General features: G+C 38.5%; 1 protein-coding gene across 4 annotated transcripts in view; it reads left to right on the forward strand.

The window, feature by feature from the left end:
• The window catches only part of OCRL (OCRL inositol polyphosphate-5-phosphatase), a 62,878-nt gene that overhangs the window by 18,801 nt on the left and 26,013 nt on the right, over positions 1-18,064 (forward strand). For 3 of the 4 annotated variants that reach the window (XM_059157457.1, XM_059157454.1, XM_059157455.1), the window contains 10 exons: positions 652-690; positions 9,036-9,146; positions 9,570-9,659; positions 10,344-10,464; positions 10,555-10,716; positions 11,505-11,606; positions 13,182-13,296; positions 14,603-14,719; positions 14,822-15,009; positions 17,027-17,138. In XM_059157457.1, coding sequence (XP_059013440.1) covers positions 10,376-10,464; positions 10,555-10,716; positions 11,505-11,606; positions 13,182-13,296; positions 14,603-14,719; positions 14,822-15,009; positions 17,027-17,138 — 885 coding nt within the window. In that variant the 5' untranslated portion in view covers positions 652-690; positions 9,036-9,146; positions 9,570-9,659; positions 10,344-10,375. The remainder of the gene's footprint in view (positions 1-651; positions 691-9,035; positions 9,147-9,569; positions 9,660-10,343; positions 10,465-10,554; positions 10,717-11,504; positions 11,607-13,181; positions 13,297-14,602; positions 14,720-14,821; positions 15,010-17,026; positions 17,139-18,064) is intronic. The other variant, XM_059157456.1, reaches the window with a different exon arrangement.

Genomic DNA, 18,064 nt, shown 5'->3' on the forward strand with positions numbered 1-18,064 from the left:
GGAGCCCCACACACAGAGCCCACAGAGCCCTATGAAGCCAGATGCAGATGCGGGGCTCTATCCCATGACTCTGAGATTATGACCTGAGCTGAAATCAAGAGTTGGACGCTCAATCAACTGAAACACCCAGGTGCATCTTGGCTTTCTATAAGAATTATCTAGGGGCACCTGGCTGGCTCAGTTAGTAGAGCTTATGACTGACTCTTGATCTTGGTATTGAACCCTATGTTGGGTGTAAAAAATCACATAAAAATGAAAACGTTTTTTAAAAAAGAGTTAACTAAGTGACACAGTTAGATTATATTAAATCAGTATGTTATAGTTGAGGGGAATTAAATTCATCTTTGCTTGAATTAATATGTTTATATTGCCTACTATTGCTGTTCCTTAATTTGGTTTGAGGTGTTCCATATGGTTAATTGTTCAGTTTAGTTTTCATTTAGTTGAATTGCTTATAATCTTTAGAACCTAGTGCTTCCAAAATCCATTTTTAAAAATGCTAAACAAAAAAAGCAAAGGATTTTTAAAATGTTTTCTAAGACCCAGGAGTGGTGACTGAGAGAAACAATTATTTACTTAGGCATATACCTTTTTTAGTTGTAATGAATGGTTTTCTCTTCCCTGATCCTGTTCTTTGTTTTTTTCCCTCAGAAGCAGAAGAAACTCTTTTGATTGATATAGCTTCAAACAGTGAGTACCATTCTGAATGGAATTTACTTTCATTCAACATATATTTAATTGAATACCCACTAAGACCCCTTTTGGGGCATGTTTTGATTTTACCATTTTATCCTGTATTCTTCATTTTCTTAAGGCAGCCATACAAATTAAGTTTGCCCCCTAAAAACTTTTAGTCTAAACATAAGAAAAAGCAGGTAGCTGGCAAGAATCTAAAAAGTTGAAGAGGTGATCTGCTTCTCTAATGCTGAACTTCTTTGAGCCATCAGTATTTTTGGCATCAGTGGTTTTGTTTTTTAACTGCTATTATATTTAAAATTTTTCTCCTCATTCGCTGTTTATTTTTGCGTATTAAATCATAATGGTTTCCTTTAGTCATTATATCATTTTGGGAGGCCATAGAGTCCCCCTTGTACTGAGGGACTCAGTTTGATTGCTTGTCTCAGGCTACCTCTTTTTCCTTAAAATAATTTTGGTCTTTCATTTAAGCTCCATCCCCTCAAGGCATCCCTTCATCAGAAAGAACACAGTCTTCCTTCTCACTGTTTCACTTTTCTCATTTTTATCTGTTTGAAGCAAATCATCATTGACTTTCTGTGCAAGCTGTTCTCTGTTTATCATCCAATTGTACTGTGTTATGGGGAGGATAAAATGGGCACTCGAACGCTACCTTGACTACTCAGTGGTTGCTATGGAAAGGAGTTTGTGACCACATGAATGTTAATCAAACTGGTTGCCTTATCTCTTGCTTGAGTCCTTGGATGAGTGGGGTTTAGCCCTTACCTTGAGGCTATGGGTTATACATAATTTTGTTTAGAAGCAGTCCCTGTTCTGGCTACCATTACTTTGTATTGAATAGTTCAGTTAGACTTTTTCTGATTTGGGTTTTATTATTCTTTTCTTTGGTCATGGATTTTAGAAGTCTTAAGGGTTGGTTCTAAAAAGCTAAATAAACCCAGCTGCTGATTTCTACAGGTATTCAAGAGAGCAAATAACTTACTATCTATGTCTTACTGTGTTTACAAAGGAGAAGACAGAAACAACACTAAAAGAATAAAATGTGAGCAAAGGCAGTTCAGTAGTGACTGACATTGCTGACAAAATAAGATGCCAAAATGTCCTGTTCCCGTAGAAATAGATACTTGAGCCAAAGCCGAAAAGTTAAACTGAGCTGTGCCTTTTCTCTTATAAACACCTATTTATAGCATTAGTTCTTTTGGCTTTTCCTACATAGAAATTAGCCATGTGTTGCTTTGTCCTGGGTTCAAGTTACTGGATCATAGCAGGATCAGTAACCACTTGAATAAAATCCTTCGTTATTTCTGCCCATTTAGTAATATTTTCAGGGAAACCAGATTCTGTCTTGATCTTTGCGCTTCATACATAAACCTTTAAAGCATATAGTATGTGCAGGAGGGAGGCCCTGGTTTGTTAGGCAGGCCTGATTTTAATGTAAATATGTTTTCCCATTGTCTGGATGTTGGTTTTAAACATTTTATATTTTTCTGATTATTGAGGTAATAAATATATCTTCATTATGTACAATTTGGAAAATTCAGAAAAGTTTGAAATATCAAATTGAAATTATGTTCCTGCAATCTAGAGATCACTGCTGTAGGTAACACTGTTACGTGTCACTTTCCAGTCTTTTATGTTTTTATATGATTGGAATCTTTATATGTAGTTTTTATGTTGCATTTTCATTAACTTTATATTGTGAGCTTTTTCCATGTCATTTAAAATTATTTAAAAACATGATTTTTAATGACTAATATTTCACCATAAGTATGTGCCAGATTTTACTAAATTAACTCCTTTTTAAAATTAAGACACTGTCAAGGAACATGGTGTATCACTGTACTAACTAACAGTTACCGGGTTTTAGATATTTATCTTTTATCCAGTCACTTTATAGAAATATATTTAAAATTTTGGGGGTGCTGTTTATTTTGTTCGTTTTGATAGACAGCCTTAATCATCTGCAAATAATAATTTTGTCTCCTTCCTTGTACCTGTAACTATTAGTTTTGCTTCATGTCTCATTTCACCAATGAGAATTTTAAGACCAATATTAAATAATGATGATAATCCTTGTTTAGCTCCTATTTTCAGTAAGAATGCCTCAGGTGGTACTTCATTGTTGAGGACATGATTGCATATTGATTTAATAGGGTTTTTAAAAAACCATATTAAGAAACTACATTTATTTCAAGTTTATGTGGTTTTTAAAATCATAAATGTATATTGAATTTTATCAGATGTCTTTATACTATTTATAGAGATGATTATATTATTATTCCTTATTTGACCTCTTGGACTATATTATACTAATTTCCTGATATTAAATCCTCCTTTACTGTTCATTATTTAACAAATACTTGTTGAGTGCCTTCTATTTGCCAGGCACTGTTCTAAGTGCTGCAGAATCAGTGGAGAACAACATAGATAAGATTGCTGCGCCTGCTTTTGTTCTTGCTTCTGTGCTTTTTGGTACTATATGCCTATAGTGAATTAATTCTTTCTATGAAATGTGAATACTCTTTATGTGCTAGGCACTGTGCTAGGCTCTAGGGATGTATCAGAAAGCAATATAGTCATGTTATACCATCAGTCAGTACAGAAAACAGACTTTTAACTGATAGATGTAGATACTTACACAGTTGCAGTTTTGATAAATGCTCTCAAGGAGAAATACGGAGTTTATAAGAGAGTTAACTAAATTAGGTGATGTGTTCAGGGAAGGCCTCTTTTTAAAAAAAAAAAAAAAAAGATTTTATTTATTTTATTTGACAGAGAGAGATCACAAATAGGCAGAGAGGCAGGCAGAGACAGAGTGGGAAGCAGGCTCCCCGCCAAGCAGAGAGCCCAATGCGGGGCTCGATCCCAGGACACTGAGATTATGACCTGAGCTGGAGAACAGCGGCTTAATCCACTGAGCCACCCAGGCACCCCAGGGAAGGCCTCTTTAAGTGACATTTAAATTGAGACCAGAGGAGCTAAGTAAGAAAGAGGTAAAAATAGGGGAGAGAAAAGTAAATGGAACTATATGTGTAAAGGCCCCCAAATTGGGGGGGGGGGGTAAATTGGTGTGAAGTAACTTGACACATTTTTTTAAAAGATTTTATTTATTCTTTTTTTTTTTTAAGATTCTATTTATTTATTTGACAGAGAGAGAGAGAGAGAGAGAGAGAGGAATCACAAGTAGGCAGAGAGGTAGGCAGAGAGAGAGGAGGAAGCCGGCTCCCCGCTGAGCAGAAAGCCCAATGTGGGGCTCAATCCCAGGACCCTGAGATCATGACCTGGGTGGAAGGCAGAGGCTTAACCCACTGAGCCACCCAGGCACCCCTTGACACATTCTTTGACGTGAAAGAAGGTCAGGGTGGTTGGAACAAGGTTTAGGCATCAAGTTAGGATGGGCTAAGGCCAGATCCAGTAAGATCTTATAAGCCATGTTAAGGAATCTGGATTTTTACATTTTAAAAATGGGAAGAATATGAAAGATTTTATGCCAGGGTGTCATCATTTGCATGGAACCTAGTTAGTAGGCTGTTTTAGTTCAAGCTAGAGGAGCATCTGGGTGGCTCAGTCAGTTGGGCGTCAGACTCTTGATTTTGGCTCAGTTGGTGCTCTCAGTGTCATGGGATCTGGCTGAGTGGGCTTTGCGCTCTGCAGGGAGTCTACTGGAGATTTTCTCTCTCCCTCTCCTTCTGCCCCTCCTCCTCCTGTCCCCTGGCTTATGTACACACTCTCTCTAAAATAAATCTTAGGGTCCTTGGGTGGCTCAGTTGGTGAAGCATCTGCCTTCAGCCCAGGTCATGATCCTGGGTCCTGGGATGGAGCCACACATTGGGCCTCTTGCTCAGCAGGGAGCCTGATTCTCCCGTTCCCTCTTCCTGCTGCTCCTCCTGTTTGTGTTCTCTCTCTGTCAAATAAATAAATAAAATCTTTTAAAAAAACTTTAAAAAAAGGATTTTAAGATCTAGAATATGAGCATGGTGGCAGTATAAGTGGAGAGAAGTGGACAGATTTGATAAATGTTTTTGGAGATTAAATCACCAGAGATTGGTTTGGGCATAGGGAGTGAGTTGAAGAGAAGTGTCAAGGATGAATCTTGGTTTACTGGTATGAATGTGGATGATGGTACCATTTGCAAAAATAAGAACGTTGCGGAAGGATTAAGTTTTCCTTTGAGGGGGTTGTGAATTCAGTTTTAGTTATGTTTAGTTTGAGGGTTCTTTGGGACATTTGAGTGTAGGTGATAAATTGACAGTTGAATGTATGCATCTGAAGCTCAGAAGAGAGGTTTGGGCCACTAGCACATAGATGGTCTTTGAAACCATGAGAGATGATGCAACTGGACATAGAGCTGTACTATCAAATATGGTAGTTACTAGTTACATGTGCCTGTTTAAATTAATTAGAAATAAAATGAGAAGTTCATTTCTTCAGTCACACTAGTAACATTTCAAGTACTCATTTGCCACATGTGATTATTGGTTACCGTATTGGACAATGCTGATAGAAAATGAGAAGAAAGGTTCTAGATTGAACTCTAAGGAACCTTGCTTTTAAAAGGTTAGATAGTGGAGGAAATACCTGAAAGGGTGCTAAAAAATTAGTGATCAGAGAGAGGCAAACTAGATGAGTATAGTATCATAGAAGCTTTCCGAAAAGATTATTCAAGGACTGGTTAACTATTGATTTCTGCTGATAGGTCTAATAAGATGACTGAAGAGGATCTATTGGATTTAGCAATTTGGAGGTTATTGGTGACCTTAACAAAGATATTTTAAAAGGGTTGTGGGAGCAAGAGTCATATTGGAATGGATTAATGTGAGAAATAGGACGTGAGTAAGTAGTGACTGTGTTGTTGTTGTTGTTGTTGTTTAAAGGCTTTGCTGTGAGGGATGCCGGGATGGCTCAGTCGTTTAAGCATCTGTCGTTTAAGCATCTGTCTTTGGCTCAGGTTATGATCCTGGGGTCCTGGGATTGAGTCCCACATCAGGCTCCTTGCTCAGCAGGGAGCCTGCTTTCCCCTGCGCCTGCTGCTCCCCCTGCTTGTTCTTTCTCTTTCTCTCTGACATAAATAAAATCTTAAAAAAAAACCTCTGTTGTGGAGGGGAGTGTAGAGATAGACTAGAGTTGGAGGGAAATATGGGGTCTAGGAAGGTTTTTTGTTTTTAAAATAGTGTAGTGCATAAACAATGAATTCTGGAACACTGAAAAGAAATAAAATAAAATGAAATGAAAAAAATAATAAAATAGGATTTGGAATACAATTTAATGCTAATGGGAAGGGGCCTGTGAAAGAGGGAGGTTAAAGATCTTGGGGGGAGGTTTCTGGGAAATGATCGCGAGTGTAAGGTTCCTGAGAGAATTGGAGGGATTATAATTCAAAGAGGAGGTGGCCTTTGATAGGACTTCTCTTCCTTAGAATGGAAAGGAGAATTTGAGTACAAATACAGGTAGGTTTCCATGTGATGGCTTCCATTTTCTCTGAAGCATGAGGTAAGCAATCCACTTGGAATGAGAGGGTTTGAAAAGAGGGGATCCAAAAATTAAGGATAATTGAAGAGGTGTGAAGTGTTTGTCCCAGATAGTAGTGGGAGACTAGTTGACTGTGGAAACTTAGATGACTTCCTATTATAGAGGGCCCAGTTGAGGTTAGCAGTCAGTTTATAATGGTGTGTGTGTGTGTGTGTGTGTGTGTGTGTGTGTGTGTTTACTCCCTCTGGAGAAAGACAGTTAGTTGGATTTCTGAGGGTTGAAAGTTAACCAGGTAGGAGGAACAGGAGGGTGAGCAGTAGGTGCTGTGGAAGAACAGTGTGATAAGGCAGTTCTGGACTTTTGCAACAGAGTTTAATGATGACATCTGTTTGACAAAATAGAAAGTGAAAGCAGGAGTTAGCGCATGGATACTAAGAAAGTAGAGAGGATCAGTCGGCTGGAGGTTCCCATATGAGCAAGTAAGCTGGAAGTAACAGGTCAGAATGGGATATTTCAATTAGAGATTTGTGAGGTGATGGTTTCTATGATTAAAAGGTTCAGAGTATATCTGAGAGAAATCCCCGTAGGTACTGAAGGAGCAGGTGGCTGAGATGGTGGGCCAAGGTCATCGGATGAGGAAGTTGAAGATGTTGACTGTGTTTTCTACACTAATTTGTAAGGAATCCAAATTTAAGGCAAGAGTTTGAGTGGCGAGAAAGTCTTAGGAGTTGGGTATTGAATCATAGATTCAGTTGTAGAGAGGATGGTACATGATCTCATAGAGGGAGGAGAGAAGGGAAGAAGTTGGTATAACCCAATGGGTGAACCTAAAAGGAAAAAGGATTTGTCCTGAGGGAGGAGAGGGAATGGTTTGGAGATGGCATTAGGACAAATAAGGACAGCAGTCTTAAATTCCATAGGGTGTGAGAGACCATAAACAGCATCCAGGGACCAGCCACTTCACAGGTGACTCTTTGATTTTCAATTTGGATACACGTTAGAATCACTTGGGGAGTGTTATAAAAACTACCAGTGCCTGAGCCTCACCCTCTGAGATTCTGCTTCATCGGGCTGGGGTGGGACCCAAATGTCCATTTTCTAAAAATGTCTCTGGTAAGTTTAACGCAGACATAGTTGAGAATTGCTGAGAGATTGAGAGATTGTTGAGAGAATTACTGAGAGAACAGGGAGTGTTCAGAGAAGTTTGTTGATTATAGAGAGGCTAGGGGGTTTTGGAAGGAAAAATAGTAGAAGGTTGGGTCATGGGGTAATTTGTCTTCTTTCCTATGCAACATGGTGAGAGAGTATCCAGTGTTATTTGATAAGCAATTTCTGGAATTTTCTGTTAAATGAGTCAATGTATTTTTTATATTTGCTAAAATATATCTTTCAAGGACTGTGGGAGAGAGATTATGTATTCTTGTTTAAGTTTATATCAGATAGAAACTTATTTTTTAATTTTCTTCTATTTTTTATATAAAGTATCCAAGAAAGGGAGGACTATTTGTGCCCCAAAGGAGGTTTTTCCCTCTATCTTCAAGGCTGTGATAATTGACAGCCTTTATTCATGCCCTTTGTTTTTTCTTCTCCTTATGGTAACACCCTCACTAATGTTCTGATCTGTGGTTCGCTTTGGTGCCTTCTTTCTCACATTTTTCTTTTTTATCTCTTTTCTTCTAATCACTAAGTCTATGAAGATAGAAACAAAGAAATGCAAAGGAAAGAGAGATTCAGAAGTGGATTTCCAACATAAGAAACTAGGATTTTCATTTCATTTTCTCATCTCTTTAATTTACAAGTGTGAGGGAGTCTGGTTCAACAGTTGTCTATTAAATACCTTTTCTCTGTGAAGTCTGACAGCGTTGTCGCCAGTAATGTAACCAATCATCCTGGGTTGCCTGGGACTTGCCCAGTCTTAGCTTTGAAAGTCCTGAGTCCTGAGAAGCCCTTCAGTTCCAGACAACCCTAGGAGATCATCGTAAATGTTGTGTTGGATTTCCTGTATGTGCAGCCCCACTTCTTGCTCTCAAGGAACTTACGGTTTCCAGGGGCATGAGAAAACAATACATGTACTAAATCAGTTAAAATAAGAATATAAACAAGCACATAGGTTTCCTGGATTAGCATATCCAGAAGATTGATACATATGATAACTAGGGCATCAGAAAAGGGGAGACAGTATGTTATATACATAAGAAACTAATGTTCTAGATCACTTTGCTGCTAATTATTGCTATTTTCCAATTGGCTATGCTTGAACCAGACCACTCCTGGTCATAGGTCATTATATTGCTGTCATACATTCATTCAAAACATGCACCACTTTTTACTTTTTACTTCTTTTCATAATAATTCAAACCAACTCCACTATTCTTTTCTTTTAAAATTAGTTTGTAAATTCAATTGCCTAAGTACAGTCAATACCCAGGAGCAAACCATCTTGTTTTCTTTATTCCCTTTATGCTTCAGATACTCTTACTATATAATCTGGATTTGAAATGGTAGGAATTTCCAACTGGGAGATGGGAGGAGGGTGGGTGGGGAAGTGATCTTTTGTTAGAATTTGGTCCCTGCACTGACATTGGGGACCTATATCAGAACATAGGAAAACTGTTTTCAGTATGAATCCTATCACTATAATTGGGCTGCTGATTGACACAGTTCATCAGCCCTTTAGATTTCCTCCCCTTATTGTTCCCCCACCCACCCACCCACCCAATCCCCTGATCCTATAGGCATGTTTCCTACATTAGAGGTCTTAGAATTTTTGTGATCTGGACCTTCTCCTGCTCAACTGTTAAGTTGAGAGAATGACCCCAAGAAAGCATGTATTCCATAGTTATATGTGTGTGGATTTCACTTCTTTTTAGGTGGCTGCAAAATTCGGATTCAGGGAGATCGGACCAGAGAGCGGCGCTTTGAAATCCCTGATGAGGAACACTGTCTGAAGTTCCTCTCGGAGGTCTTTGCTGCTCAGGAAGGTAAGTCAAGACTCAGAAGTTTTCTTTCTGCTCTTTGAATGGCAGTGAAATTCTGACATGCTGATGCAGAGGCAAGCAGCCATTAGCAAAGTACCTCACCCCTTCAGTCTGCAGTGCTGATTTTTCTGCTTTCAGGAATGAACCGAGGGTTAGGTTAGGGAACAAGTCTATTCAGCTATAAGGACACTGAGCCCTTTTCCAGAGTCTTCAGTGTCACAGCATGGACAGCTTACTGAAGACTATCATCCTCCTTCTGCTCCCGGATGACCCCAGAGCTGCCCTCCCTCTCTTTGTCTCTTCCTTTACGTTTAAGAGAGCTGCTGGGTCCTGCATTTGAGGACTGCTGAGTAAATGGCTTTTGATTATGATAAATTCCACTCAGTGAAGAGCTCCCGTTTCTGACCATGACTTTTATCTCTCTAGCTCAGTTACAACTTCTTGTTCCAGAGCAAAAGGACTCATCTAGCTGGTACCAGAAGTTAGACACTAAGGACAAACCTTCTGTTTTTTCAGGTACTGAAAAGATTCTCTTTTGCCTGGTTGCTATGATCATTGCAGAGTAAATAGGTTTCATCTGGACAGATAAGACAATGTCAATCCCAGACACTTTCTGCTATGAAGTGGTTTTACTGAGTCCATGCCCATTGACTGATGTTCATTCTTGATCCTTTCTGCGGCATGTTATCTCCTCCGGAGCCTGCTTAGCAGTGTGGTAAAAATTGCAGGCTCCAGGGCCAAACTGCTTGGGTTTAAACCCCAATTTTGTGACTTGCTAGTTATGTATAATTTTGTGACTTGCTAGTTATGTATAACCTTGGTCAACTTACTCAACAATGCTGAGCTTCCATTTCTTTTTCTGTAACATGGGAAGATTTTTAATAGTACTGGCTTCATGGGTCTTTATGATAATTAAAGGAGATAATGATATAATCCTTTATATCAAAGAGGCATTATGCTAAGTCTTTAGTAAATGTTAGCTATTAATATTCAGATTCCAAATTAATGTAACTTGTTATTGTTCTAGTTAGTATGTCAAGTCTTTCAGGGTATCCCTATGGTACCTCTCTATTTGGTAATGCCATTGAGCAAATAGTGATCAAATTAATACCACTGATCAAAGAAAAGCTCTGTCTATCCTGGATAAACTGGATGTTATCTTTATTTTTTCCCCCTTTGACTCTGGGTTCTGTGTACTAGGGCTTCTTGGATTTGAGGATAATTTTTCATCTATGAATTTGGACAAGAAAATTAATTCACAAAATCATCCTACAGGGATTCATCGGGAACCCCCTCCACCACCCCCTTCAGTGAATAGAATGTAAGTCCTGTGTCAAAACATGTTTCCCATTTAGGAGACTTTTTTTTTATTATAGGCAGTTTCACTTTTGAAATTCTTGTTATTTGCTAGGCTTCCACGTGACAAAGAAGCTTCTAACAAGGAACAGCCCAAAGTGACCAACACTATGCGGAAGCTCTTTGTACCAAATACCCAGGCTGGGCAGCGGGAGGGCCTCATCAAACATATCCTGGCAAAGCGAGAGAAAGAATATGTCAACATTCAGAATTTCAGGTTAGTCTCTCTTCTACTTACTGAGGTATGGCATACAAATGGCTATATGTTTTTTAAGGTATTATTTTAATTAATAATTACTATTTTTAATTTAATAAATTTTATTATTCTGGTGTGCAAAGTAGCAGCACCTCTCTTTGTTGTTTGTGAACAACACGTACCCTTAATAGTCCAAGATTCTGGTCCCATCTGCTATCCCAGTATGCCTCATTTGTCCTAATTCAATTATAACTGTATCCCCTATGCTAAAACCTGTAGTTCCTCATATTCCCCATGATACTTATTTTTGTGTGTAAACAGTTAAGACAATTATATTCTGCTATCCCCCTTAATACTGTATCTGCCTCAACAGAATTTCCTACACAGATGTCCTTGTAATCCTTCGGGAAGTGAGTTTTTGGATTCAGTTACAGCTCCTTATGGAACAGTTATCCATATTAGATGTATTTACAGCCTGAAGATACCTTTTTCCCATCCACAAGCTCTCCAAGTATAAGTTTGGGTGGAGTTTAATTGACAGGAAATGTGGTAGAGCAATTAACTTTGCATTTTTAAAATAGAGACCTGGTTCCTTTCTGTGGGTTCACCTACCTAATGTAAACTTCAGAGAATTGAGCCCACTGCCTTTGTGTTCTACATGTGAGAGCATTTCTTATATGTATAGCAGAACATTTTGAGAAATTATGTTGGTTTATTGTGAACATACCCTTGTATGAAAATGATGAGAGAACTTCAATGGTTCATACTTAACCCTCATTTTCAAATAATTTTTTGGTGTTGTGTATTAGATTTTTTGTTGGAACGTGGAACGTGAATGGCCAGTCTCCAGATAGTGAGTTGGAACCTTGGCTGAACTGTGATTCAAATCCTCCTGATATCTACTGTATTGGGTAAAGAACACATCTGGAATTTCATTTTGGCTATATCTTTGATATTAGTTTCCGTGACATTTTGTCCTCCTTTTGCTTTTTTAACTGTTTGGTAAAAACTCACCTTAGACTATATGTGAGAATTAACTTGTGGGTCAAATTTATGAGATAAGAAAGGAATGATACCTGAAATGGTGAAGGGAAACATCTAGTCCTCTCAAAATGCAAAGAAAACTGCTTTCTTAATAGAAACAGACTTGAGGTCAAGTCCAACAGTGATTATTCCTAGAATATATAAACAAAGCTCCATTGTTGTCCCTTGTGGAGGTTTTTTGTTTTTTGTTTATGTTTTACATAGTCTTTGCGTATATTTTTTGGAGACAATACTATTTTAATTTTTCTATGGAAGACAATGTCAGATTTACAAAAGTAAAGATTAGTTTTTTGACATTGATCTTTGGCAAGATTCTTATGCATATTTTTTAAATTTATTTTTTAAGTTTTTATTAACATATAATGTATTATTTGTTTCAGGAGTACAGGTCTGTGAATCATCAGTCTTACACAATTCACAGCATTCACCATAGCACATACCCTCCCTGATATCCATAACCCAGCCACCCTATTCCTCCCACCCCCTACCAGCAACCCTCAGTTTGTTTCCTTTTTTTATTTTTATTTTTTTTTAAAAATTTTTATTTATTTATTTGACAGACAGAGATCACAAGTAGGCAGAGAGGCAGGCAGAGAGAGAGGAGGAAGCAGGCTCCCTGCTGAGCAGAGAGCCCGATGCGGGGCTCGATCCCAGGACCCCGAGATCATGACCTGAGCCGAAGGCAGCGGCTTAACCACTGAGCCACCCAGGCGCCCCTGTTTCCTTTTTTTTAAAAAAAAGATTTTATTTATTTATTTGACAGGCAGAGATGACAAGTAGGCAGAGGCCGGCAGAGAAGGCTGGGGGGGAGGCAGGCTCCCTGCCTAGGAGAGAGCAGGCTGCCAATGTGAGGCTCAGTTCCAGGACCCTGAGATCATGACCTGAGCTGAAGGCAGAGGCTTAACCCACTGAGCCACCCAGGCACCACTCTCAGTTTGTTTCCTGAGATTAAGAGTCTCTTATGGTTTGTCTCTCTCCCCGGTCCCCTCTTGTTTCATTTTTTCCTCCCTTCACCCCACGACCTCCCCGCATATACTTTTTAAAAAAAAATTTATTATGGGAGAGAGAGTGCATAAACCTGGGGAGGGGCAGGGAGAGGGAGCATCTTTGAGCAGCCTAGCCACTGAGCAGGGGTCCCAGGACCCTGAGATCATGAACTGAGCTGAAATCAAAAGTCAGCTGCTCAACCAATTGAACCACCTAGGTGCCCCCGCCCCCTTTTTAAGATTTATTTTGCATAGCCAGTGCATATACTTATAGAGGATCTTTTGAAAAAGAAAGCTGCTTGTCCTTACTGATCACCTGGGTCAATAGAGCAGTTCTATAAAAATTTGTCTCTTTCCCCATTCCCTTTTCACCTAATATCTCAGAAAATGGGAAAGGAGGAAGACAGAGAGAATTATGGGAGATGTATAGATCTCATGTCTTCTTGTTTTTTTCAGATTCCAAGAGCTGGACTTGAGCACAGAAGCCTTTTTCTACTTTGAATCTGTGAAAGAACAAGAGTGGTCCATGGCTGTGGAGAGAGGTTTGCATTCCAAAGCCAAGTATAAAAAAGTAAGCTGCATGTCATTTTCTTTTTTAATATACAACTGAATAGAACTCCCTATAACTTATTCTGTTATCTATAATTTGTTCCAAAAGAATGGTTTAATTGACTTTTTCCCTGAGTGTAATACTGCAATGGGGTAGACTAATTCTTTACACCTATTTTTCTAGAAAATAATTTTCCTGAGCTTTCTGATGCTATGTTTTCATTGTTTAGGGAGTTTTAAGAGAAAAGAAGAATTTTATTCTCAGAATGATAATTAGCTTAAAATAATTACTTGTAAGGTAACAGTAAGAGTTTAAGATCAGAATTGTTCGCTGACATGGTCAGAACTGGATGCTCGATAGAGAAGTAGTTTGAAGCATGTGGGTGCATAGGGTATGCTGTGGAATCAGCAAGAAGTGTTGTAGAATTTAAATGAGTTCTAAAATTTGTTATAAATCAAAAGTAGAGTTGACTTTAGCAAGGTGGGCCAATTTGTTGGTCTTTAGAAAGCAAGTGGTAGAGGCTACCAGAAGAGTTATTTTAATTATATGGCTACCATACAAACCCTTTAAAAGCAGTCATTTGAATATTTTTTATTTACTTCTTCTGACAGTTGATATAGGTAGTAAAAATGCTGAAGGTGTTAACTCCTCTCATATAGGTCACTGATTTAACACATATTTCAGACATATTTCTAGCTCTAGTTCTCAGACTAAAAATAATCAGAATAAAAAAGATTGCTCTTGGGCACCTGGGTGGCTCAGTGGGTTAAAGCCTCTGCCTTCTTCTCAGGTCATGATCCCAGGGTCCTGGGATGGAGCCCCACATCGGGCTCTCTGCTCAGTGGGGAGCCTGCTTCCTCCTCTTTCTCTGCCTGCCTCTCTGCCTGCTTGTGATCTCTGTCAAATAAATAAATAAAATCTTTAAAAAATAAAAAAAATTAAAAAAAGATTGCTCTTTTATAAATTTTAATATTTTAAGAAATTGGAAATGAGAAACTAAGAAGGAGAAGCAAAAGGAACAAGCTGGGATGGGGTTTTTTATTTGATTTTTTTTAATGCTATCAACTCCTGGTAGGTTTATAAGAGTTTAAAATAATGAATCCTAGAGCTGAGTGTACTTGATGTCCCCAAAGACTTTTAACTCCTGCTGGTCAAAGTCAGATAAGAGCTTGCCCAGAGAAATTTTGTTTCCTTTTTATGGGGTTCACTGGGAAATTAGAGGATTTGGATTCATATTTGAGCATCATTAATATCTTCCTGGTGGAAAATCAGTTGTTGGGCAGAGTGGTATTAACATGAACCTTTTCTAACTCCGTGGAACTCATAGGTTCAACTAGTCCGCCTTGTTGGGATGATGCTCCTCATATTTGCCAGAAAGGACCAGTGGCGATATATCCGTGATGTTGCTACAGAAACAGTTGGAACTGGAATCATGGGGAAAATGGCAAGTTACTTTGGAAATGAGCTTGATTATTATTAATGTCCATTTAATGTTTAACTGCTAGTTGTGTCTTTGTACTAACTGAATAATTACTCTTGCTAACAGGGAAACAAAGGTGGGGTAGCTGTGAGATTTGTATTTCACAACACTACCTTTTGCATTGTCAACTCCCACCTGGCTGCCCACGTGGAGGACTTTGAGAGAAGGAATCAAGATTATAAGGACATCTGTGCACGTATGAGTTTTGTGGTCCCAAATCAGACCCTTCCACAGCTGAACATCATGAAACATGAGTGAGTGGTTCAGTCTCCTTTGCCTTTGAATAGTGGGGCTGAGAAGAGAATTTAATAAATGGATAGGAAACTGTGAAGAGTGAAGGATTACCATTTAGGGATTGGGGTCACAAAGAAGATAGGGTTTTTGAGGAATAGCAGATTCATTGAGGCAGAGAAATCGGATTTACTATCAGAGGTAAGATTGGTTCTGTTAGTGGCCATATAAGAGTAATGCTGGAGGTGTCTGTCAACTGGAGTCAGTTTTTATTGTTTTTTTATTATAAAATAGAAATGTCCATTGTAAATATAATAAAAGAAAATTAAAAGTAGAAATCACTCTGCTCTCCCAGCCAGTCTCTCAGAGGAAACTTATATTAACATTACGCTACGTATCCTGGAACTATGCTGTCCATTGTGACAGCCAGCCATAAGTGGCTATTGGACAATTGAAAGTAGTTAGATCAAATTGAGATGTGCTGTAAACATAAACTGTATACTGTACATGGATTTCAGAGACTTAGTGGGAAAAATGTAAAATACCTCAGTTTTTCAATATTGCTTACATGTTGAAATGATAATCTGGATATATTGACTTAAAGTAAATTTATTGTTAAAGTTATTTTTACTTGTTTCTTTTACTTTTTAAATGCAGCTCCTAAAAAATTTAAAATTACTTCTGTGACATGCATTTTATTTCCTGTGAATAGTGCTATTCTAGAGCTTTCTCTATATGCATACAAACACATGCACACTTATTATGTAGGACTATATCATTCTATTATTGTGGCTCTCTTTCCAAGTCAGTGTGTATGTGTGTGTGTGTCTGTGTATTACATTACCCATATTAATGTATATATTTTGTATATACTATGTATATGTATATGTATATTCTTATTAGTGGCTGTGAATCATCAAGAATAGGGGCAATGGAGATTTAGACAACAGTGGATCAGTATGATAATATGGGAGAAAGGTTCATGGAGAATAGGACAAGGATAGAAGCAGAAATCAGTTGAGGGATGGATTGGGTGGTAGGAAATGAATAATTGTCAAGAAATTAACAATGGTAATTGAAATTCTGAGAGTGGTTTGAGATGGGAATTAGTAGGAAAACAAAAGATAATTTAGGATATTAGCATCAACAGAGTGGGGTAATTGAGGAAAGAATAGGGAAGGGTAGTGATATTAGCCTGTTTCTGTATTATCTTAACAATTAGGATCATATACAATTCTGTATCATGGCAGTAAAAAGTCAAGGCCTTGACATTAATAAACAGTTGCCCTGAAATTCCTTAAATTTGTTTCCTCAGAATTCCAGAAATTTCGTGTTGCATTTAAGATTGCCAAAGAGACCCGATTCAGGACTTGGGATAGCTCACAAGGAGAACCCCTTTTAGTGTAGTAATTTCAGGGTCTCCCCATGGGGGCTCTCAGCACATGTAAGGGCCTGTTGCTGTGATTGGGAGCTTAAGAATCCTGTGGCAAGCCAGTCTTCCTCCTGTCTGCGACTTGGACTGTGGATCTGGGACAGGGATAGGCAGGTTGGCTATAGTGGGGAGCTGTGGACCTACTTTTGCTAGGGTCCTGACTGGGAGAGCTGTCATTCAGACCATGCAGACCTTAGTGGAGAGCCTGCAGAATGTCAGGGCTCAGAGAGGCAGAAAATGTTCAGATTCTTTTCCCCTGGAGACCTGGCAGGCAGCCAGACAAAATTTTGGCACTAGTCCAGCAAATAAACTACATGCTTCTTTTAGGCAGTTAACTCCTTGGCTTCTGAATCCCACACATGACACTGTATTTCCCTATCTTTGTTCTTCATGTATGGAATACCTATCTTCCCACCTATTTGGTAATCCCTGGGCCTTCTCAGGTGTTGGTAGTACTTCCCTTTGAAGGATAAGTTGTAGCTTAAACCCTTTGTCTCAGGTAGTGATAAGTGAATCCTTATCAATAATCTATCTAGTTTTTTTTCTCTCCATTTTCTCTTTTTATGCTAATTATTGCTACTCCTATTTATGTATTTCTTGATCTTCAGTGTTGTCATCTGGTTGGGAGATTTGAACTATAGACTTTGTATGCCTGATGCCAATGAAGTGAAGAGTCTTATTAACAAGAATGACCTTCAGAGACTCTTGAAATTTGACCAGGTAAGTAAATTTTCATGTTATAGGCACTTTCCTAAATGGCAGACAGTATTGTTAGTTTTATGAGATATGTGGGTGGCAGGTGTGTCTTACTCTAGGAATAGATGGAAAGGTCTCATTGTCCTGAGAAAACATATGACTAGTAATACACACAAGGTTTGTAGTGCTTTTATGAAGTGCTTGGATAGGAACAGGAGAGATAAAAAGTAAATACAACATTTGTTCATTGTCTTTATCAAGAAGAGATTTCAGAGATTTATATAAATAAGTTGGAGAATGGGTGGGGTTAATTGGAGAGTACTTCCTGGAGGAAGTGGGCCTTCAGCTATGCTGATGTGGTTTGACAGATGGAACAGGGAAAGTTGCTGTGTGATTTCTTGGCAGGCTTAGCAGCAGTGTGGAGGTAAAAGAGGGAGGCCCTGTGAGGAGATTGGGAAGAACGGAAGAGAAGTTTGGGATAAATAACACAGACCGTGGTCTAATAGGAACTGATTGAGAAGTTGGGGCTATCTGGCTTATCAGTGTTAAAACCTGTAGGAAAAGCATTGATTCAGTAACATTTATATAAAACTGGATATTCAGGAACCTGGTTTTCTGTAAATTTGCCTTGGAACCTGGCACATGACTTGAATTTTTACTTCAGCTTCTGGATACTGGTTGCTAAAAGTGAATGCTTCTCATGGAGGAAGAGAATGTTTCAATTTGATTTTAATGTCTTTAAATCCTTATGTAAGCCTTTTTGACCTTCAGACATAGTAAAAATTTAGGAGTTCTGTAGTTGAATGGTTTTTTTATAGTGAGCCTTTTTTGGCTGTTTCTTTCTTCATATTGAGGTTGGCTGGTGGATTTTTTTGCATTTCTTCCTCTGTCATGCTTCCAAAGGGGGTACAGTTGGAATAAATTCTGAATCTTATGTAATTCTGGAAAAG

This window comes from Mustela lutreola, chromosome X (assembly GCF_030435805.1).
Source record: "Mustela lutreola isolate mMusLut2 chromosome X, mMusLut2.pri, whole genome shotgun sequence".
Classification (NCBI taxonomy): domain Eukaryota; kingdom Metazoa; phylum Chordata; class Mammalia; order Carnivora; family Mustelidae; genus Mustela; species Mustela lutreola.